This window comes from Myotis myotis, unplaced genomic scaffold, assembly GCF_014108235.1.
Source record: "Myotis myotis isolate mMyoMyo1 unplaced genomic scaffold, mMyoMyo1.p scaffold_m19_p_16, whole genome shotgun sequence".
Taxonomy (NCBI): Eukaryota; Metazoa; Chordata; class Mammalia; order Chiroptera; family Vespertilionidae; genus Myotis; species Myotis myotis.
The window spans coordinates 46,269,346-46,293,800 of NW_023416320.1; the positions used below are offsets into that span (position 1 = coordinate 46,269,346).

At 43.3% G+C, this 24,455-nt stretch overlaps 1 protein-coding gene and 1 pseudogene across 19 annotated transcripts in view; both read right to left on the reverse strand.

Annotated features, from left to right (window-relative positions):
- SPIDR (scaffold protein involved in DNA repair) overlaps positions 1–24,455 on the reverse strand; it is a 285,103-nt gene that overhangs the window by 36,024 nt on the left and 224,624 nt on the right. For 18 of the 19 annotated variants that reach the window (XR_004972557.1, XR_004972556.1, XM_036338725.1 and 15 more), the window contains one exon: positions 10,761–10,901. Coding sequence is in view for 17 of the 19 variants with exons in the window: in XM_036338725.1 (XP_036194618.1) it covers positions 10,761–10,901 (141 nt within the window). In the remaining 2 variants the exon portion in view is untranslated. Of the gene's footprint in view, positions 1–10,760; positions 10,902–17,250; positions 17,355–24,455 lie in introns of those variants that run through there. The other variant, XM_036338743.1, reaches the window with a different exon arrangement.
- Positions 2,692–5,627, reverse strand: LOC118671013 (annotated as a pseudogene).

The following is a 24,455-nucleotide window of genomic DNA, read 5'->3' on the forward strand; positions in this document are numbered from 1 at the left end:
TTAGCTTCTATATTTGTTACAACGTTTGAAACTGCAGGCTCAGAGGCCTGCAGCGGCCTGCGGGGAACGTTGGTTTCCTCCATCACTGAAGCAAGCAAGCCTCATGTTAGTTTCAAGCTGCCTGGCTGCCGGCCGCCATCTTGGCTGACAGTTAATTTGCATATCGCCCTGATTAGCCAATGGGAAGGGTAGCGGTCGTACGCCAATTACCATGTTTCTCTTTTATTAGTGTAGATAAGGTGAAAATGCTCAGAGAAGAAGGAAATATTAAGCCATTGCTACACATCTAGATGCAAAATGAATGCAGTATAAAGGATTTACCTCCTCACTTTCCCAGTCTTTTCTCCTCGGAGAGATGTCAAGTTGTCAGGGTGACACAGTGCTTTCACCATTTCCTCGGTGCTTTATTCATGAGGTCAGCCTGCTGCTCGGGTGGGGCTGGGGGAGGGCTAGCTCACAGCACTGTCTTGGAATCCACTCGGAACCGTGGGATGCACATGTGTGGGACTGCATCCCTACAGGACCACAGGCTAAGACTGGGGGTTGAAGAGAAGGTCTGTGCTGGCTGTCTGACAGCTGCTACCGACCTAGAAGCCCCCAGTCAGTGTGCTCGGCTACCATCGCCGTTGTTCTCACAAGAAGGCCAGCCCCTTGAGAGCAGGCTCTGTGGCTGCTCCATGGGGAGTCTGGCACCTGTGGTGCTGAACCCCGGGAGGAAGGGTGCAGGGTGTGGCCGTGCTCACAGGACCACCCAAATCCTTCCCTGGCTCGTGCCTGAGCTTAGTGAAGGCCAGCCACACTGGCACACTGGCTTAGTGAAGGTCAGACACAGCAGGTTGTCCCTCAATGTTTCCATTTGAGAATTTTTCATAAGCCTTGATTTTTCTTTTAGGAAACCCATGGCGTCTAACAAAATGTATTTCGCCTAATCGCACTTGTTCACTTAATTAATCTAGTATCAGATATTATGCTACTAGGTGAAGAAAATACGGTTAGACATAATTTAAGAAGAAAAAAGGATGTTTTCCAGCAGGTAGCTTATCCTTTTAAACCTTTTATGTCACCCTCATATACACAAAAGGCAACCCTGAATGAATTAAACAAACATTTGCCTTAATACTGAAATGCATTTTGGTCTGCCAGAGTAGACATCACCAAATGCCCTAGGACAGTGGTTGGCAAACTCATTAGTCAACAGAGCCAAATATCAACAGTACAACGATTGAAATTTCTTTTGAGAGCCAAATTTTTTAAACTTAAACTATATAGGTAGGTACATTGTTATTAACTTAATTAGGGTACTCCTAAGGCTTAGGAAGAGCCACACTAAGGGGCCAAAGAGCCGCATGTGGCTTGAGAGCCGCAGTTTGGGGAGATCACGGTCCTAGGAGATCATTAGCAAATGAATAGGAGACATGGAAACCATGAGACCCTAATAAGATTAGGTAACCAATGATTAAAATGTATTATTATGCTAGTGAGGTGGCAAATGGGGCAGTCACTTTGGAAAAGTTTGGCAGAAACCCAGCAATGCCACCCAAGAAAACGAAAAAGTTACGGTCCATGCAAAACCTGTATATGACTGTTCACAGCAGTATTACTCATGCTAATCAGAGAGTGGAAACAACCCGAATGTCTACCACCCGTGAATGGATAAGTGAATCGGGTGTAATGGAGTGTCAGGCAGCCATAAAGAGGAATGAAATGCTGACATGCCACAGCACAGAAGAACCTCAAAAACGACGCTAAGTGAAAGAAGCAAAGCACAGAAAGCCACAGGCTGTATGTTTTTTTATACGTGAAATGTTTAGTATACTCAAACCCATGAGCCAGAAAGCAGAGTCGTGTTTGTCAGGGGCTAATGGGTAGGGTAGGGGGTTTCTTTATGGGGTCATAAAAGTGTTCTGGAATCAGAGGGTGATGATGGTTGCACAACTTCATGAATAAAACCAATGAACAGTATATTTTTAAAAGGGTAAATTTTATGGGATGTAAATTACATCTCAATAAAGTTGTCCTTAAAAAAAAATGACAGTGGTTTCCAGCAAGGAGACATCTAACCCTGATCTTTCCTCAGCTCTGCTCAACAACTTTGCTCCAAACATCATCTTTCTTCCCTTTCCTCGCAGCTCTCCCCCAAATGTACCTCAAAGCTTCCGGGAAACAAAACACTGGGGACTTTAAAATCAAATAGCAATGCTGTCGTCTTTCCTGGAAAGCTTCCCCAGGACCCAGCAGGCAGTGCAAAGGCTGAGAGAAAGATGCAGAGAGGCCAGGAAAAGCCAGGCAATGCTCAGCACCTTTCTTCCGGGATGCTTGCGCCTCCTTCCTTTTCCTAAGTCATGTGGGGCACCAGGCCCATGTCCCTCCTGAGTGCCCCCAGGCCCAGGGGGGCCAGGAGGCTGCTGACTGAACCGCCTCTGTTGACCCATGGGAGTGAGGTCTGGCTCTGGACAGGCTGGCCCTGCACGAGAGCTCTTCGGAAAGACCAAGAGACCGAGTGCTCACAGTGTTTGTGGAAGCAAGGAGAACACGGGTTAGAATACTAGGAGAGATACACCCCTCACCCGAGCGAGCTTAAAGATGAGGAGTTTCCGGAGCAGGCTGTCCTGATTGACGGCTGCATTTCGAGAAACGATTTCAGACTTAAATCTTCTATTGTGATGATGCAAGATATTGCAAAACAACAGAATATATATTGTGAAACAGCTTTTTATTAATGTAAAATGTCTCTATTCATTTATATGGCAAATACCGTCCCCTACTTAAAAAAAAAAAGACATTTGTCTTTCAATCTTAGCTAGACAATTCACGTGTGTTTTTATAATCATATATTGACATGATCTAGAATGCAGGATGCAAAAATCAATTCAATAAGCATTATGAAATAATTTCACACACATGCAGAACCTTGGGCAAATGGTTAAAATTAGAGACGAACATTAAATCTGGGCAGACGATATTCCACATACAGCAACGCACTTAACAGATGTGTTTGCAGTGCTTTCTGGTAACTAACTTGCTTTCTGTTGATCTTTAAACACCCAATTCCAAATCTTCCAGCTCCCGGAGAAGGGCTTTTTATTTTTGAATTTTCTCCAACTGATTTTTTTTTAAGCTGTTTTCCAGCTTCTACTTGTTCTTTCAGTCCTTTGATTGCTTTGTTTCCTCTTTAAGCTCCTGATTTTGGGTCTATCTCGGGTTCCCCAGAAGGTGACTGGGAGTATTGTGTGCTGAGGTCTGCAGGAACAGGGGCAGGAAGAGGCGCCAAATCTGTACTCGTGTCACTTCTTGCTTCCTGCTTTGCAGCTCTCTTAGCTTCAGGCTTCCTTTGATTTTTAAGGGCTGTTTTTGATAAGGCTTATCATTTCCTGGTTATGGTTTCATATACTGAAAGGGTTCCTCCTCATGCAAGTTAGGAATTGGTGATTGGTTTACTTCTTAAAGCTGGGGGTCTACACGCTATTGCAGCTTTTGGTTCTTTCCTGGGTACATCACTTGGAACTGTTTGGTAAGCTCCTTTTTGTGCTGGTAACACTCCATCTAAAAATGACTGCCAAGAAACCTGCCATAATTTTGCATTTGATGGCACATAACACTTGTGCAAGACAGAGCCAGTATAATGCACCCAAAATTGTACCCATTATTAACACATAGCCTGGGAGCAAAAGTGACTGTTAAAATATGCTTACTGCCTGGGCACCAAGTAAAATATCTAGAATCAGAGGCCGTGGGTTTAGAAATAAATTTGTAGTTTTTAACATCCCACACTTCCATCTGTCCGGTCAGATTCCCATACCCAGCGACATTAACCTACGTCCAGGAGGACTAGAGTAGGCTGCATTCTGAGGACGAGTTCCGAAGTCAGACCAGGATCCCATTTCAAGTTGAAGGTTGTCGCTTTGGCAGGCGTAAGTCCCCAAACAGCACAAAACTCAGCACAACCAGAATTCCAAGCTACATCACCAATGAGGCCGCTTCTGGTAACCGCACTGCAGCACGTTCTGCATTTGTTTCAATGTAGCATGGCCTTTGGTCCCCAGCACAGGAAGCTCCCACCTTGTCAACACCTGTGCTTGCGCCTACTCAGCAGCAGCCTTTCTACGCCATAGCACTGCACCCTCACCCACCTCAGAGAAGCCTTTATGGCTAAAGCTGCACGGGGTCCACCAAAGTTAGCCTACTGATAGGATGTAACAAATGAAGATGTACCCTTACCCCCAACATGACAGCCACTTTGTAGGGTCCAGGTAATAACACAAAATCCATTTTCTGCAAATGCAATTTGTTTGCAATTGTGTTGTAGTTGTTGTTTTCGAAGAAGTGAACTTCACTGTTAACATTTTGGGCAGAAATAGTTTCAACTTTTAACTGGGATGGATACCAATTTTGCATTTTTTTCTGGATGAAAGATTTTAAACATGTCTCATTTTCCATCATCAAGCTGTAGGCGGGCTTCCCCGCTGTGGCATCTCTGAAGCAGTGTGTGACTGCCACATGGGTAGGACAGTGGTTTTTGGCAAGAACTCAAGGCAAACTGCCTTTGGGAGGTCAAAGGTCTGCTGCCATTGATGATATTTATTTTTTCTCTGTTGCCCCAGGCAAACAAGTTCCCATCCTTACTAAAGATGTGGGCTTTGCAATTCCTCCAGATTCCCTCGGAAACACTGTGTTTTCTGTAAAATGTGGTGTCCATTCCCCATGCACAGTTCTGGTCTTTACACTCTCAAGAGCAATGTGGACAGCACCATGTTGTCCGAGAAGGACAATACAAATGTTTACCAAACATTAATGCAAGTATGCTCTGATACTTAACAACAAAACAAAAAACTCGCCTCCTTACAATATATTCTATTACTACAAATTTACATATCAAGAAGCCTCCCTATATATACTTTTTCAAAGACTGAACTGGTTAGTCCTACTCAATAAATTACATTAGCATGTCAAATAATGAAGAATAAACCACAAAACACCCTTTACCCAGTGACTGGCTCCAACCTAAATAACAAATCAACCTGCACGGCTAACTGGATGCCTTCAGGGAGAAAGACCTTTCCCACCCACCACCTGGGCAGGAAGCCAGGGTGGCACCCAGTTCTGAACCCGGCATTTCTGAGCATACGTCTCATTGGAGCAGCAGCCCACAGTGGGGAGGTTCTCATGCCTTCCCCGCCCCCATGCTGTCCCAGTCACCCAGAGTGACGGAAAGGAAGGGACAGGGCTTATTTCTTAATCAGGCACTGGGCATGACCACCTACGCCAAACCTCCCAACCCCGCCTCACATACAGTCAAGATAGACTATGCTTCAGGATGGCATAATAGAAGCAGAATTTGCTTTAGAGCCATTTAAAAGTGGGTTTAGAGTAAAATATTTACTGCTGATGAGCTTTAGTTCTTCATCTGTGAAATGAATGAAACAGTATTTGCCTTGAGAGGATATTTTGAGGATCACACACATGCACACCCATATGGTGTCTGGCATTTGATAAATGGTCGCTCCACGCACTTAACTTCTTTTGCATTTTCCTGCTTTCCTTGGTGGCCCAGTTGATCTCATTTACCAGTAAGCAGATCTGAAGCTAATCAACCAAATATGTATGGAACTGAATAAACAGTTGAAGTCTTGAACTATACATTATAATCATGATTTGTGTGATTTGGGACGAAGACCTCAAATTTCAAAAAATACCTTTCCTCTAAAATAAAAATAAAAGTTATGATCTCTATTAATCTTTTATTAGAATCACTAATATAAGTAACTGTCAGTTCACAGTAACAACAAAAACACTAAAAAATAAATGGATTAAGCAAACACCCCGGAACCCGCAACCCAGAGTCACACCAGAGCTTGACCCCTAGTCAGCTGTGTGACTCTTAGGTAATCAATCAACCTCATCTCTGTTTCAGGCCCTCTTCTGGAAGAAGGGGGTGAGAACAGAGTCTGCAAACAAGAAATACGATGGTGAGCAAGAAACAGCTCCTGCCCTTAAGAGCCTAATTAATAATTGGCAGGCCAGACTGAAATACTTGCCACTAGTCATTCTCACTGACGTCAATATTTATTGATTGATTGATTGTCTACGCCATGCAAAGGCCACAAGTACAGTGGTTGGGGACTGGGAGGAGGACGTCTAAGGGACTTTTTTTCCCTGACCATTGGGTTAGTGTTTGGGCATGTTGACTAAGCTTGGCTTCTAGTATAAAATTTATCAGTATTTCATGGGTTACCTTGAAAACAAAAGCTGATATTTAAACAATAACTATTTATTGGATCAGTCTCTAAAATAGCGGTTCTCAACCTGTAGGTTGCGACCCCTTTGGGGGTCTAACGACCCTTTCACAGGGATCGCCTAAGACCATTGGAAAACACATATATAATTACATTACGATTCATAACAGTTGCAAAATTACAGTTATGAAGTAGCAACGAAAATAATTTTATGGTTGGGGGTCACCACAACATGAGGAGCTGTATTAAAGGGTCGCGGCAGTAGGAAGGTTGAGAACCACTGCTCTAAAACGTAACCTCCTCCCAAGTGCCCAACCCCTTACTCGATCATTAAAATTGACCAGACACCAGTGCTATCTTAACTTCATACTTTCTTAAGAGAGGCAAATGGATGTTTAGACAATAGAGGCTGTCCTTCCTCCCTTCCTCTTTCTAGTCCTAGTCCTAGGCCTTTCCAGTTCTCTGCAGGGTTCCTAAATCTTAACCCACCCTCTAAACCTCTCTTAAAGGTGGCCATCCGACCACAGCTCTTTGTATGAGGCACTTGCCAGTTGGTGTCTTTCTGGGTTTCCTCCTGGGCTCTCCTGCTGGTCTATGAGCTCTTGGAGGAAGTGGCCTATTTTATACTCTTGGCATCTGCCACAGCTCCTACCGCAGCTGCCCGGAGGAGTCATGCATTCAAAATCCACTGGTAACTGGTTCCTTGTTCTTCCTTCAATTGCTGCAGAAGTTTCCAAACTGGTAGCCCTGCCCCAATCTCTCCCTTTATGTCAAATCTATTACAGCTACAATAGTAGGATAATCTTAACTTCATTTTCATTACCTCTTTTCTTCTCTCAAAAAAACTCATAATGACCCTAATAGGACTTAAGACTTTACTGGCTTTATCTAGCTGACTTTATACCTCAGTATGTTCTGGTCTAGGATAAATCCACCAAATCTAATATAGCTCAATGCTGCAGTAGCTATCCAGGGGCATAGCACCCAGAGCTACTAAGTATTTCTAGAATAAATGAGTGAATTGCTGTTTCAATACCTTCTTTCTTCCTCTTTTGCATATATCTTTCCTAGTCCTACTTTTATGTCTCCACAGGTAACATTTCACCAGTTTGAAGAAAATGTCTCCTGCCAGATGAAGATGTGTACGGCATTTGTTCTCACTCACTTCTTTCATGAAATCTTCTGAGATCAGCCAGTTAAAATCTAGTCATTTAAAGCAGCAACTGCTCAAATACTTGTGCTTATCTAGTTTTCTGTTCTAGGGGATGCAATTCAAGGCCAAAGATGGTATCTACTGCCTCTGTGTCATTCTCAGCCCGCCCTCAGGGAGAGCCCTCTGTGTACAGTGAATCCTGACTAAGCGCTGTAGTAAAGTCCCTCCGATATGGTACTCGTAACGGGCATTCATGAGCTCTAAATAAAACAATAACTATAAATTAATGTTTTAGGCACAGAGATTAGTAGTTTTGTTTAATAATTTGAAACATATATACTACTAGGATTTTGAATTTAAAGAGGTTACCTTCCCCACAAAAAATTTTACTAGCTATAGTTTCCATGTCTATAGGGTTAACATATTTCAGGAAATCCCCCCCCCCCCAGTGTTGCCTTATCATAGCAAAAGAAAAGAATAATTCGCAATAAAAAGATAAAGTTCATACACAGAATGACTCCAAAATAAGGTGACTTTTCAGCTTGTCTGACCTACTAAACGGCAGCACAGCCACTTGGGAGGGCAAAGGTCAGGGGTGCACCTTAGAGAAGTCACTGAACAAACAGCGGGGACGCCCTAGAGAGAAGGAAAGCACAGGCAGAGGTCCATGTCCTGCTTAGCAGGCATGCTTCACAGTTGTTTGGAAAATGGTAGTTTTTTCCTGAAGACCCAGACTATTTTTCTGACTCTTTGTATTTTACCCAGTCAGTATAAACACTCATCTCCACAAATATGTCAGAGAAACACAAAAGATACAATGGCTGTTTTTCTGCAAGCCATCCCAAATGCAGCAGGTCACAGAGCGATGCTCCCTGCAGAGTGGTCCAACAGCTCTGTCTGAATGAGCAGCTCTGAGGTCACCAGTCCACTTCAAGCCCATTGTGTGGAATAGTGGTTTCCATCACTATAATCACAGACCCGATGAAATCTGCTGGCCAAAATCTAAAAGACTCCATGATTAGCCTAAACACACAACTCTCTTCCGACTGGCAAAAAAAGTTATTTTCTGTATTAGATATTGAAATTATATAATTATAACTAATAATTTTAGCTTGAATTTTTGGAAGTAAGTGTATTAGGTTTATGAGAAGTATATTTTGTTATAGTTTATGTGAGTTGCTAAGAAATACAGTACTTTGGGGGGGGGGAAGACAGACAATTTGTGTTTACTGGGCCACAGATGGATGACTGACTGACAATGGATAATATCACAATTATAACACCCAGCATTCCAAAACTATCTAATAAATTGTTTGAAGCAATATAGCTTCCAAAAGAAAAGATAATCTAAATAAATATTTGGATGGCCCCATACCAAAACAACGTTAAACATATAAGATAAAGAAATTAATCCCAAGCAAAAAAGGGCATCAGATATTTAGTCACCATCTATAAAAGGAATGGCTTTCAAAAGTTTGTAAATGAATTATTTGAAATACACAGTGCATTTCCCATGGAGAAAAGGTTTCCTATGGCAATGTTGTAGTTAGTAGTAAAGCTTTCAGTGTTCTCCACAAACACTCCATTAAATGTTATCAGGTACACATGATAGAAGAACACGAACTTTACAGAGTCAAAGACCCCTGGGTTCCAGTCCTGGCTGCAGTACTTCCACGGGAAGCTATGTCCCACCGTCTCCAGCAGGAAGAGCGTCTCCCAGAGCAGAGCAGGAAACCTGCCCATGGCAAGGCTCTCCCACCCGAGAGCCTGCTGGTGACCCCGTGTGCTCAGGTTGGAGGCTCACCTGCAGAGTTCCTACCAAGGAAGAGAACTCCCTAAATGGCCCTGATGGGGTTAATGTCAGGTCAGTGCCAAGGCAGCGATAACTGTTACCAGGACCACACTTAGTCTTTTCAGCTGCTTGAGATTCCGAGGACTAAAATGAGGTTCAGCCTTAGGAAGCATAAGGTTCACATGACCCAACGTCTAGCATGCTTTCCAAATATCTGGGCACCGCCCCTCCCACCCTGCCCCAATCTATACGGCAATTACATTATAGTACAGCTATCCTTTTATAAACAACAGAAGCGTTTATCACGAGACAAATCTACATGGATCAATAAACTATTGTTGTATCTAGCCAGAGCTTACAGGAGATCTGTCTATGAAATATACATCTTTCAGAAAAACAAGCTCTTGGGTAGAGCCATCACCCATCTGCAAGCGCATATGGAAGGAGGGGACAGAGTTGAGGCCTGTGAGAAAGCTGCCTGACTACAGGGGTCAGTCCGTAATGCTCAGTAAATGCTCACAATCCAGAACCATGGCTGGAAGGGTCATTATACAAACCCCTGAAAGACGTTATCCACACCGGCTTCAAAATCAGAATACCAGATACTCATAATGTTTTTTCCCGCCCTCAGACACTGTTATAAGCTCAGATGTCACCATAATTAAACACAACATTAACATTAAGAGAGTTAAAATAAGACACTATTTGAGGAAAGAGAGGTTACACAATAAGATTGAGAAAACCCACTTCAGGGTTTACACTAATTCTCTATATGCCTGAATAGTTCCATTAAAAACATTTCTTCTCTTCCCGAAACCATGGATTAAGAAGGTAATTGGAGATGTGGGAGCCACAGTCTGGGCAGCTTTATATACCATTCCACCTCTGCCTATCCAAAACCACGTTTCAGGGTGAACCTTGAACCTTGGCGGATAACAAAGCTTTCTTACTATGGAGAGCAAATTGTATGACAACTTAAGAGTTTAACTTAAAGCTGTTAAGATGCCTCTTCACAAAATTTCATTTACATAAACAGACTCATATAAAGCTGACTTGTTAGAGCTAGAACAACATATGAAAAATCTTTAGAATTAAAATATACATACTTAACATTTCTAAATCTTCTTAATCTTCACAAAATTATGAATTGCTACACCTGCATACCTGTTCTTGCTGTCATTACCATTTTCCCCACAGGTACTTCATGGGCCCCACTCAACTTCTGTCCTGTTTTACAGGCAAATTCCAAGATCCTAGAGCAGCAGTTCTCAACCCGTGGGTCACGACCCCTTTGGGGGTCGAACGACCCTTTCACAGGGGTCGCCTAAGACCATCGGAAAACACATATATAATTACATATTGTTTTTGTGATTAATCACTATGCTTTAATTATGTTCAATATGTAACAATGAAATTAGGGGTCACCACAACATGAGGGACTGTATTAAAGGGTCGTGGCATTAGGAAGGTTGAGAACCACTGTCCTAGAGTTTATTGTCTTTAAAAATAAAATTACAGATAAAATACGAATAAAAGAACCAGTCATTGTGGCAAGCTGGATGCTGTTCCAGTGCGTCCTCACCTTCCTCGGATGGCCTTCTGCAGCACCTTCATGCCCGCCAGGCGGCAGGACTGCCCCTCCAACCGTCTGTCCTTAAAGATGGTGCCCTCTGAGTGTACTTCGCCAAACATTCCGTAGGCATCCTGCACGAGGAGGCAGACTCTACAAAAAAGCATTAATAGTTGTTCTTTCCTGGAACAGCCTTTGATTCAACACAGAGATCAGGACAAATGAAGCTGAATTCAAACATGCACTTTCTAGATTTGTACACGCGGGCGTTTGATCACTGTCCGTAAACTATAGAGACAGAATTCGCTTTTGCATAAAACTAAATTCTAAGCAGAATGAGGTTTAAAAGCACACGAAGAAGGTCATCCTTTCCAATCACACATATTACTGCTGCCCATGTAGTGTGGATAATTAGAGCAGTCTCATATATTGTCTATTTAATTCTTTGGCTGAGGAAAGTGGGCATTATCACCTCCATTTGATAGATGAGGAAAGTGAGGGTCAGTGCGTTAAATGACTAGCCAAGACAGTAAGCAGGTCTTAAACTGGAGGCCCCTGATTTTGACATTTTTTGTGCCATAGCGTCACATTACAGTAACAAGTTACAAGGATGCAGAAGAGTGACCAGTTTAGCCTAGTGGAACCTGGGAGAGCACCCCAGAGCAAGAAGCATTCCAGTCTCCAAGGGAAGCACCAAGTGGCAACAAGGAATGAACCAACGGCAAACTGCATAATGACCATAAAATCCGAATATCGAAATCTAATCTACAGAGAGGTCAGGATTTGTTCCAGCACTAGGCCAAACTATCCTATATAATAAAAGGCTAATATGCAAATCGACCGAACAGTGGAACAACCGGTCGCTATGATGCACACTGACCACCAGGGGTAGATGCTCAATGCAGGAGTTGCCCCCGGTGGTCAGTGCGCTCCCACAGGGAGAGCACCGCTCAGCCAGAAGCTAGGCTCATGGCTGGTGAGCTCAGTGGTGGTGGCGGGAGCCTTTCCCACTTTTGTGGCAGCACTAAGGATGTCCAACTGATGGTTTAGGCTGCTCCCCTAAGCCATCAGTTGGACATCCTCTGAGGGCTCCAGAACTGTGAGAGGGCGCAGGCCAGGCTGAGGGACCTCCCCCAAGTGCCTGAATTTCGTGCACTGGGCCTCTAGTCCTATATAATAAAGAGCTAATATGCTTAATTAGACTGGACAGCGGAACAACCTTCTGGAACAGCCAGTGGGTGGGGAGCAGGGCCACGAGGCAGCTGGGACCGCAAGGGCCGAGGCAGCTGGGGCTACGAGGGCCTACCCTTGCATGAATTTCATGCATCGGGCCTCTAGTTTAAAATATAGTTACATATAAATTGTAAATAGTTAATAATGAGGCCACTTCCATCAGTAGATGAATGGATTAGAAAACTGTGGTATATCTACACGATGGAATACTATGCTGCTCTAAAAAGGAAGGAACTCTTACCATTTGCAACGTCATGGATGGAACTGGAGAGCATTATGCTAAGTGAAATAAGCCAGTCAATGAAGGAAAAATACCACATGATCTCACTCATTCATGGATAATAGAGACCATTATAAACTTTCGAACAATAATAGATACAGAGGCAGAGCTGCCTCAAACAGATTGTCAAACTGCAGCAGGAAGGCCGGGGAGGGTTGCGGGGCAGAAGGTAGGGGGGTAAGAGATCAACTAAAGGACTTGTATGCATGCATATAAGCATAACCAGTGGACATAAGACATTGGGGGATAGGGGAGGCTAGGGGACTGTCTAGGGCGGGGGGATAAAATGGACACATATGTAATACCCTTTGTAATACTTTAAGCAATAAAAAAAAAAAATAATGAGGCCACTTATCTAGAAGAACTTCACCCACTCTATAACTTTCAAAAGATACTTTTAAATGTTCAACAAGAATCATATCAGAGTAGTAAGGTCAGAATGTAAGTGATTTATGCTAAATTATTAAAAAAATAGGCTTTTAATATCCCTTGAAAACAATTTAATTGGCCTATAAACTTTTCATACAAAATAAGCAAAGACTGTATAATTTAATCGGAGACCCAAGTGGGAAAGAACAAAGAAGTGTAATAGAGGTAGGGAGGCATAGCATAGAAGGTTGCAGAGCCATGAGATAAGTTTCACAAGATTCTTAATAACAATGGCACTTATGGATTTGTCATTGTGCTCTAAAGCAGTACCCTGGCCTTTTGGGTGTGTCTAGTGAATCTACGATCCATCTATTATGTGTTAAGTACAGCAGAACTGCCACTTGCGTAGGCCTTCAGCGAGGTCTAGGTATGCGCTAATGAGCAATCCTGCCCTCTGTACCTCTACAGGAAAAGAATGAACACGGATAAATATGCAATCACAAGTCGTGGTGGTGTGAGGAAGGAAATAAGCAGAGTGCCTTGAGAAACAACACTGGGGTGGGATAGTCTATCCAGGGTGGTCAGGGTGGTCACCCTTTTCTTAAAAGAGGGTGAGCTTTAAGTTGGGTCCTGAAGAAAGAGAAGCCAATTATGCAAACGGTTGAGAAAAAGCATTTACAACAGAGAAACCCTGTGATCGGAAAGAGCTCTTCCATGTTTGAGAAATTGAAAGAAGGCTAGATAAGGTAGGGAAAATGGTAGTAAGATAAAGGACGAATATTTGGGGATTTTTAAATTAATTTATTAATTTAACCTTTATTTTTGTTGATTTCAAAGAGGAAGGGAGAGGGATAGAAACATCAATGATGAGAGAGAATCATTGATTGGCTGCCTCCTGCACATCCTCCTGGGGATCAAGCCCGCAACCCTGGCATATGCCCTGACGAAAGGCGACCTCTTGGTTCATGGGTTGGTTGACACTCAACCACTGAGCCACACCAGCCAGGCTATTGTTCTTAATTTAAAATAAAAATTATATTTCGGAAAGAAAATTAAAATTTTAACAAGCATTTGTAAAGAAGGAAGAAAAAGGGATGGGGAGGGAAGGGACTGGTTGTGGGCAGCAATTGAGAGGCATCTTGGTGGAGCAAGTCTCATGGTTGGGCGTGGCTGGCATCTATTTATGTTCAACCGTGTGGGGGTGAGAGCGGTAAAGGCCATGGTGAAAGGCCTGTGTAAGGAGGTGGACCTGACCAGGGCACCAGTGGTGGTAAATAACCAGCATCTGTGCCAGTTAGCACTGACCTCCTGCCGTCAAAGAATCAACAATGGGGTGACACTAAAAAGTTAGATGATATTTTTCTTTCAGAAATGTAACTCTTAGGATAAGGTAAAGGATGTTATGTTAAATTTCAACATATATTAAAAATTGGATGATTTTACATAAAATTCAAATTTCCCATTGTTTTAAGAAACCTGGGTTCTAGGAGCACTAGGCTAACACCCCATGGATGAAGCGCCAGTTTGTTAATTCATCCCGTGGGCCCTCGCCCCATCCTCTGATTGCAGCCTTCACACAACTCCATCCTCTTGGCCTCTGTCGGCATGCAAGCACACACTGGAAACATTTCCAGGTCTCTGTCGGCATGCACGCATGCGTCGGAAACATTTCAAGGCACGATGGAAGAACATGGTCATGGATGATGCATGAGGGACAGGAAGAATCCATGCTGGCCTAAGATTTCTAAAGAGCTACATGGCAGTGGAGAATCAAGAAGAGCTTGAGGGCAGGAAGCCCAGCTGTGGACCTCATTCCAGAGACCACAGAAGCTGTGGAATCCAAAGGCTGGTCAAGCGACTTGAGCCGGGAAGCAGGAGAAGACGGAGGTGATTAACACGGAACATCGAAGTCCAAGCTGGCCAGCGGAGGATGGGACTCAAAGCAGGTGGCAGAAACGACGTAGGTGTGGAGAGGCAGGAGTCCAGCCCAGCTGCCACCACTGACAAACGGCGGCAGCGCTCTGGCTGACACGCCTCTCTCCTGCATGACAGGGGGTTATTTCCTGGAGGCCTTTTCCATTATTCTAATCGAAGGAAGATTAGATAATTATATATCTATACAGGAGGCTGGAGTTCAGACACTAGAGGTCCCTGAGCAGACAGTGTAACAGCATTGTGGCCATGCTCAGCAGGACAACCATTTCAAACAAACACTGTCCTTAAAAAACTTGGAAATATTGTGAACTTAGCTGCTAGCCAAGCCATGTGAAGGCTAGAATTGGCATTTTAAAGTTATGTGATGAGTCAGTGTTCATAAAATTAAGCTCCCACTTTGGAAAGCAGAATAGCCATTGGACAAGGTGAAATGTACATGCGGTTAATAGCAAACTCTCCATTGCCAGTGACAGGCAAGCTAGGACTTAGGCTGCAGGCGGCGTTCCAGACTCCCTGCAGCACCGAGCACTGCTGGTGGGACCCTGTGCCTTGTGTGAGAGGCACGCGGCTGCTTTTAGACGTGATTCGCTTAGATAAACGCCAGAAGAGCAACGAGAAATGTCCCCTCGTGAGGAAGTCGATGCCAGTGATTACAATAAGAGTCTCATAACTGCATTCACTCCATGAGACAGAGTTTGCCATTCAAAATTCTTGGAATAAGTTTGGCAAGTGAATGCCACTTATTTAAGATCAATGTTGCACGCCTGCCTACAACACACCCTCATCCAAATAAAACCACTCCCATTTCCTGATTTTAGGCGTCTGGTGCAGGGAAAGGCAGCCGGCAGGAGAGGCTCTGTTTTGGGCTCTGCTGCTGAGGGATGTAGGCTCCTGGCAACCCGGAGACGGTACAAGCCAGACCACTTTAAATTGCTTTGTTACAAATGGAATTAATTGACAAGGAGATGATTTTCCCTCATGTGCCAGCTCGCTTGTGTCCGCAATGTGTATGTACTTTATAACAGGGGCAATCTTCCCATGTGAACGGGCTTAGAGAAAGGTGCTGAAAGCATGCCATCCCTCACAGAAATGAAACTGCCTGGTATGTGAAACCAGCCTGTGATTGGCCTTCCCATGTTGCCTTCCTCATTCAGCTACTGTGATTTTGTTGGGTAGGTAAAGCGGTGAGTAATACATTAAAATACACAGTGTCTTCAGCTTGCCCCTCCTCCCAGCCAGCCATGCCCTACCCATCCCAGCTGGGAAAATAAGGCAGCAGACAAAAAGAAATTCAAGGGTACAGCACTATAGCAGAATCTCCTCTGTTTTAGCCATTAGGAACCATTCGGCGGGACTTTGATTCTATGCATTTCTGAGCCATGAGGGTGAGGCCTGCACCATGTTGGAAGAGCCGGCTAAAGTCAGTGCCAAATGAAACTACGTTCCACAGCACATTCCCAGCACATAAAATAATACAGATAAGAGGTTGACCGTTCAGTCACCGTCTTATCGTGTTGGAAGTATAAAAGTCCATTATGGAGTTAATATTTGTCTTTAAGAATGTTTTTTCTTCTCTTACCAGCTTACTATCACATCATGCTAATCACAGAATACTTTTAAAAATTCTAAACGTACATGTATTGTTAATCTGTAAAAGCAACAGAACAAAGCACAAGGATTAAGAAAAGTAAAACTGTTGATTTGTAGAGGGAGTTTTAGTGAAGGTATAATTTAATCTCTTTGAAGTTTTAAAAGCTCCTCCCCAACTTTCCAAAAAATACTCATTTCCCCTTTTCAACCACTAACTCAATTTCATAGATACACAAGCAGAGAGAAACAGCAGACGCGTGGATGTGTGTGTGCGCACGCACACATGGGAGAAGAGGAGATTTAAGTGATTTAAGTGAACACGTGGGATGTTTACATGAGCTAAGAGAGCAGTTCTTAGCAGTCCACCAAGAATTCCCGGAATCATGGTCAGTCCCACTATTTTATTCTAGGTCAGTGTCAGCTTAAGCAGCCTTGCTCCATGTTTATAAAATCTTACTAAGCCTCAATTTAAGGAAGAAGTTAGATGAAGTGAGGGGGGAAAAGCAAGAGAGAAAAAGGGAAAGGGAAAGGGGGCGGGGGAGGGGAGTTTGAACATGAACATGAGAGAGGAAAGATTCACGGGAAAGAGGGAGGGAGAGGAAGAGGAGGAGGAGAGAAGGCAGAGAGCGGAGTGGGCGGAGGGCCTTTCCCAGCTCCACCCACCCACAGGGCAGACAGGAAACTGATCCGCAGGACATTGTGTTCCTCTCCTGAAAAACAACCAGAGGAGCTCCTAAAGTAAACAGTTAATCCTGCTGTTTATCTTTGTCACTTGATGGGATGTTAACAGGAACGTTTCCACTACCCAGAAATGTGGTTTTTATTCTTTTAAAAGTTGTATTTTCTGTTTGCTAAAAATAAGAGTGTGACATGTACACTTTGTAATATCAGAGAACAGGAAGAAATAAAAATCTTTATTTGCTTAAAAGTGACTTAACTAAAAGGATTCCAAAAAGTCCGAGACAGGCCTTTTCTACCCCGATACATTCTCTCTTTTGGGAAAATACTGCACTGCTGTAGGGAACCAAACCAAAGCGAAACAAACCACCTGCTGCAGGCTCCATCTTTAAGGAAGTCACAAGTAAAAGTGCTGACCTACGTGCCTTCCTGGACTTTGATTCTGGTTATTGCTCATGAAGATAATACTACCACTGTGCCCATCAGGAGCAGGAAATGCATTTTACATGTGGCTGGAACTTTGCCTAGAGAACAAGTTTTCAAAGATAGTTATTATTACACATTTTTATTAACTGAAATATCTACTGAGAAAATAATAGGTAATTACAATATCTGAGATTCATGCGCAGTTGTAAGATATATTAGAGAGACCCTGTGTACACGTTGCCCATTTCCCCCCGATACTGTACTTTATTCTAGCAGACAGTACAGTTTCACAACCAGCATATTGATATTGATACAGTCCACCAATATTATTCAGATTTCACCAATTTCACGTGTGTGTGTGGGGATCGAGTCGCAACCCAGGCATGTACCCTGACTTGGAATTGAACTGGCAACCTCTTGGTTGATGCTCAACCACTGAGCAACACTGGCTACGCTGCAAGAGTTTTGTAAACATTCGATACCTGACTATTTAGTCAGGGGCACTGACCTCTTTTCCTTAGACTGTCAAATAGAAAAATACAACAGCCAACAATAGCCACCTGGTGTAAATGAATTGAAATTATACCAATTTTTTTTGTCAGATCAGTAAAAAATACAATTTTTTTGGTGTGCCTCAGGATTGTAGTAATTAGTTTATCTGCCATTAAATGAAAAAGGTTGAAAATTGCTGTCCTATAGCCACCATTACAGTCAAGATACTGAAGGGTTCCCTCAGCAAAAGGATTCCTCCTGCTACTTTTTTATAATCCACCTCCTTCCATCTCCCCAACCCCCATACCAAACATCTAGAAACCACTAGTCTGTCCTCCATTTCTACAATTATGTCATTTCAAATGTTGTAAAAATGGAATTTTCCAGTATATAACCTTTGGGATTGGCTTTCCCCCTTCAGTACAGTTTGTTGGTAATTAATCCATGCTATTATGCCTTTTATTTTTATAACAGCTTTACTGAGACACTACAGGCCCGGTGCACAAAATTTGTGCACTGTAGGGGTGGGGGTGGGGGTCCCTCAGCCTAAACCCTCTCGCAATCCGAGACCCCTTGGGGGATGTCGGACTGCTGGTTTAGGCCCGTGTGGGATCGGGTCTAAACTGGTAGTCGGACATCCCTCTCACAATCTGGGACTGCTGGCTCCTAACTGCTCACCTACCTGCCTGCCTGATCACCCCTAACCACTTGCCTGCCTGCCTCATCGCCTCAACCACTCTCCTGCCTGATCGCCCCTAACTGCTCACCTGCCTGCTTGATCACCCCTAACCATTCTGCTTGCCTGTCTGATCACCCCTAACTGCTCGCCTGCCTGCCTGCCTGTCTCTAACCGCTCTTCTGCCTGATCGCCCCTAACTGATCGCCTGCCTGCTTGATCACCCCTAACCATTCTGCTTGCCTGTCTGATCACCCCTAACTGCTCGCCTGCCTGCCTGATCACTCCCAACTGTGTCTACCTCAGCCCCCCCCGCCACGGCTTCGTCTGGAAGGACATCCAAAATGACGACCAGAAGGATGTTTGGCTGTTGGGTCTAATTAGCATATTATTATAGATAATTTATATACTGTAAAAATCACCTTTTTAATTGTGGCAAAATACACATATCATAAAATTTACCATTTTAACCATTTTAAGGGTATCGATTCAATGGCATTAAGTACATTCACAATGTTCTGCAGTCATCAGCACTATCTAGTTCCAGAATATTTTCATCACCTCCCCCCAAAAACCTTATCTATTTTTTAAAAATATTTATTGTTGAAAGTATCACATAGGTCTCCTTTTTCCCCCCCACTGACCCTTTCTAGCCAGCCGTCACCCCCAGCCCCAGTCCGTCACTGCCCTATTGTCTATCAGCCTCCTCAATCTTCCTCCCCTGAGTTTTCTGGAAGCAATTAATCTACTTTCTTCCTCTATGGACTTGCATATTCTGCATATGTCACATAAATGGAATCATATAATGTGAGGCCTTCTGTGTCTGGCTTCTTTCACTTAGCATGTTTTCAAGGTTTATCCATGTTATCGCATGGGTCAGTACTTTACTCCCTTTTGCTGCTGAATAATATTCCATTATATGGATATATCACATTTTAGCTATCCATCTATTAGTGGATGCACATTTGAATTGTTTCTACTTTTTTTGCTTGTATGAATAATGCTGCTATGAACATCTGTGCGGAAGCTTTGTGAACATGTTTCCAATTCTCATGAGTATATTCCTAGGAATGCAAATGCTGGGTTGTATGGTAACTATGCTTAACCTTTTGAGAAACTGCTAAACTTCTTTTCCAAAGTGGCTGCACTATTTTACATTCCCACTAGCTGAGTATGAGGATTCCAATTTCTCCATATCCTTGCGAACATTTGTTTTCTGTCTTTTTTATTATAGCCATCCTAGTGGGTGTGAAGTGGTATCCCACTGTGGGTTTGTTTGCATTTCCCTAATGACCAATGATGATGATTATCATGTGCTTCTTGGTCATTTGTATATCTTCTTTGGAGAAATGTCTATTCAAATCCTTTGACCATTTATTTAGGCTATTCTTTTTAAAAAAAAATATATATTTTTTATTGATTAAGATATTACATATGTGTCCTTATCCCCACGTTACCCCCTACCTCCCCCCCCCCCGCTCATGCCCTCACCCCGCCCCCCCCCCCCCCCCCCGTTGTCCGTGTGCATTGGTTAGGCCTATATGCTTGCATATAAGTCCTTTGGTTGATCTTTCCCCCTTACCCCCACCCTCCCCTACCTTCCCTCCAAGGCCCAACAGTCCAATCAATGCCTCTCCGTCTCTGGATCAGTCCTTGTTCATCAGTTTATGTTGTTCATTATATTCCACAAATGAGTGAGATCCTGTGGTATTTATCCGCTCTCCAGTTCCATCCATGCTGTGGCAAATGGTAAGAGTTCCTTTTTCTTCTTCCTCTTCTTAAAGAATATCTTTCAGCATTTCATATAATGCTGGTTTGGTGGTGATGAACTCCTTTAGCTTTTTCTTATCTGTGAAGCTCTTTATCTGACCTTCTATTCTGAATGATAGCTTTGCTGGATAAAGTAATCTTGGTTGTAGGCTCTTGCTATTCATCACTTTGAATATTTCTTGCCACTCTCTTCTGGCCTGCATGGTTTCTGTTGAGAAATCAGCTGACAGTCGTATGGGTACTCCCTTATAGGTAACTGACTTTCTTTCTCTTGCTGCTTTTAAGATTCTCTCTTTGTCTTTTGCTCTTGGCATTTTAATTATGATGTGTCTTGGTGTGGTCCTCTTTGGGTTCCTTTTGTTTGGGGTTCTCTGGGCTTCCTGGACTTGTAAGTCTATTTCTTTCACCAGGTAGGGGATGTTTTCTGTCATTATTTCTTCAAATAGGTTTTCAATATCTTGCCCTCTCTCTTCTTCTGGTATCCCTATAATTCTGATGTTGGTACGCTTGAAGTTGTCCCAGAAGCTCCTTACACTATCTTCATATTTTTGGAATCTTTTTTCTTTTTTCTTTTTCGGTTGGGTATTTTTTGTTTCTTTGTATTTCAAATCTTTGACTTGATTCTTGGGATCCTCTTGTCTGCTGTTGGATCTCTGTATATTATTCTTTATTTCAGTCAGTGTATGCTTAATTTCTAGTTGGTCCTTTTTCATATCCTCGAGGGTCTCACTAGATTTCTTGAGGGTCTCACTAAATTTATCGGTGGTTTCCATAAAATTCTTGAAAAACCTTATAAACGTGGTTTTGAACTCTATATCCAGTCGTTTGCTTTCCTCCATTTCTGTCATTTGTGACCTGTTTCTTTGTCTCCGCATTTTTTATGCTTCCCTGTGTTGGTAGAGTGGTTTTGTGTGCTAGGTGTCCTGTAGGGCCCAGTGGCTCAGCCTCCCCTGTTACCTGAGGTGGACACTCTTGGTGCACCCCCTTGTGGGCTTTGTGCACAGTCTTATTGTAGTTATGCCTTGATTGTTGTAGGATCACTGGGAGCAGTTGACCTCCAGGCCAATTGGCAGTGAGAATCGGCTGTGTCTGCAGTAGGAGAACTTCTGTGCTGAAGACACCCTTCTGGGGCAAGACTTGCTTCAGTGGGGCTTTGGTGCTCACTGAGTCTGCCCCCTGGGTGTGTCCCTTATGGATCTGAGGAGTTGTAATCCAGATGGTCCCCCTCTGACCGCTGGGTACACTGGCTCTTGGAGGTTACCCAGCAGGAGCTATGAAGAGAATTACAGATTCCCCTTCCTTTTTTGGAGTTTGGAGGTGCCCTGATGAGGCCCAGCTGTGAAGCAATGCAAGCTGCTGTGGGGCCTTGGGCCTTCTCTTAGAAGTTCTGGGTCTGTGGCCCAGCCGCGCGAGTCTCAGTGTCCTGATAATTTAATTGCTGCTGATAATTTAATTGCTGCAAGCACCTCTGAGGGAAAGCCGCCCTCGAGTTCCGAGTTCTGCCCCCTGCCAGACAGTCCAGTTTCTCCCCGTATGAGTCCTTGGTCCCCAGAGACTTCCCGGAACCGGAGTTCAGAGCAGTCGGGAGCCTGTGACTCCCTCCCGATTCAAAAAGACAGCCGTGTCCTCAGGTACTGGCCCCTTTCCGCGCACTCTCGAGCCTCCGTACCTTTGCACTTTACTTCCGCAGCTCCTGACCCTCAATGTGCTTTTCTCTTTCCTTCTAGTTGTAGAATTTCCACTCTGCCAGCCTTCCTGTAAGTTCTGGATGATGTCCGTTTTGTCTTTTTATTGTGTTTTGAAGTTGTTGTAGGAGGCAGCAATTTAGGTGTTTCCCTATGCCGCCATCTTAGTTTCTCCTTAGGTTATTCTTTTATGTTGACCTGTATGAGTTCTTTATATATTCTGAATATGAATTTCCTATCAGATATGTGATTTCCAAATAAATCTCTCCTATTCTCAGGGTTGTCTTTTTACTTTCTTGATGATGTCCTTTGAAGTGCAAAAGGTTTTAATTTTGATGAAGTCCCATTTATGTATTTTTCTTTTGTTGTGTTATGCTTTTTGTTGTTATATGTAAGGGATCACTGCCTAATACATAAAGTTATGAAGATATATTCCTGTTGTCTTCTGAGAGTTTTGGTTCTTACATTTAGGAATATGATTAGTTTTGAGGTAATTTTTGTGTGTATTGTGAGGTAGTGTGGCAGGACAGTAAGAAGTGAGGAAAATTCCTAGGCACGTGGAGTAGGGAAACTGACACAAGAAAATTAAACAAATCAAACAATTTGAACAACTTACACCCAGCTAGTGAGTTGCAGGATCTTATCTTCCCTAAGCAAGGACACTTGAGGGCAAATAGTTTATATACCTCACCCCCTTACCAGAGAATACAGAGCTTCAATCACCCTGGCTGGGAGATAGAGGACAGAGACCCTGTTAAAGCCACTTGTGCCAGCCAAACCCAAGAACAGATGCAGTCAGGGGAACAAATAACAAAAACCCATTAAAGCCAGACAGACCCAAGATAAAAGTAAAACAGTAAAGCAGACCAAAGAATCACCCCAAACTTCCCTATACATCATTTTGATGTACCAGCACATTAAAAACACACCTGGCAAGCTGATGAATATTCTGCTGAACCCGCCCTTAGACTCTCATATACAGGAAAAGAAAATCCCCAAGGACAAAGACCCAGCATGGGCTCTTTCTAGAGCAGTGGTTGCCGACGTTTCAGACCTCACGGACCACTGGTTGGCGGCTGCTGTTCTAGAGCACGCCTATGCCCTTCTAGGCATTAACTTTTTCCTTCCTTCTAAACTCTAAAGGTCCCTATAAGACTTGCAACCAGGGGAGCAGTTGGCAGCGGCAGCTCATCCAGGCTTATCCCCTGATCCTGTCTCCAAGACCCCCTTTTTCTCTGGCTTCCCAGTGAGCTGAGAGCAGCCCTGCCTAGGTTCACTTCTTTCCTATAACATTTCTAGCGAGCCAAAACAGAGCACCGCCTCGCTGTCCCTTACTGCTTCTACCCTAAGTCCTTTCTTTGTTTCACTGTCCCAGGTTTAATAAACTTATTCTCAAAATCACATGGACTCTTGCTGTGAAATCTTTCCTACACAGAGTCAAGAACCCACACACTATAGGAAATCCCACTCCAGGCCGGTCCCTGTTTGGTAACAGTGGGGGTCAACTAAGTTCTTTTACATGTGAATCGATACCCTTAAAACGGTTAAAATGGGAAATTTTATGAAATGTGTGTTTTGCCACAATAAAAAAGGTGATTTTTACAGTATATAAATTATCTATAATAATAAAAGCATAATATGCTAATTAGACCCAACAGCCAAACAACCTGAAGTGCCCATCAGCAGATGAGTGGATAAAAAAGCTATGGTATATTTGCACCATGGGATACTACTCAGCTGTAAAAAAGAAGAAACTCTTACCATCTGCAACAGCATGGATGGATTTGGAGAGTATTATGCTAAGTGAAATAAGCCAGATAAGCCAGTAAGAGAAAGGTAAGTATCACATGGTCTCACTCATGTGGACTCTAAGGAACAAAATAAACTAATGAACAAAACAGATCCAGAGACATAGAAGCATGGAACAGACTGATGAATTTCAGAAGAAATTAACCTGAGAACTTATATGCATAGCCCATGGACACAGACAATAGTGTGGTGAAGGCCTGGGAGGTGTGGGTGCAGGGTGCAGGGGGTCAATGGGGAAAAAACACAAAGGGGACATATGTAATACTTCCAACAATAAAGATACATTAAAAAAATGCTTTACATAGGTAACTCACAAAGTGACACCTCTGAATTGTACAATGTAGGAGTAGGAAGAAAATATTAGCATACTAGTGAAGTTCCAAATTAGAATAAAATAAATGAAGGAAAGGAGGGAGAGAGGGTGGGAGAGAGTAATCTTAGCTAAGAAAATTACTCAGATTGTGTCAAATCAAGTCAGTAGCTCTGGGCAGAATGTGGTCTTATTTCCTCTAATTTATTCCCCAACTTACCCTCAAATGATTTGGTATTCCCATTTTTCTATGCCTACTCATCAGTGAATCCTGAAGAAACAAGTGTCTGTAACTGAGTGCAGCATAAGGAGCAAGGCACCAACCATGGGGGACACATGTTGGAAGTGCCACAGGTAAGTTACAGTGTCCCATGGCTTCCTCGGCATTACCAAAGAGTACGTTGGACAAACCGGAGTCATCACAGCCTTTTTCAACCAGGGTTTCATGAAGGAA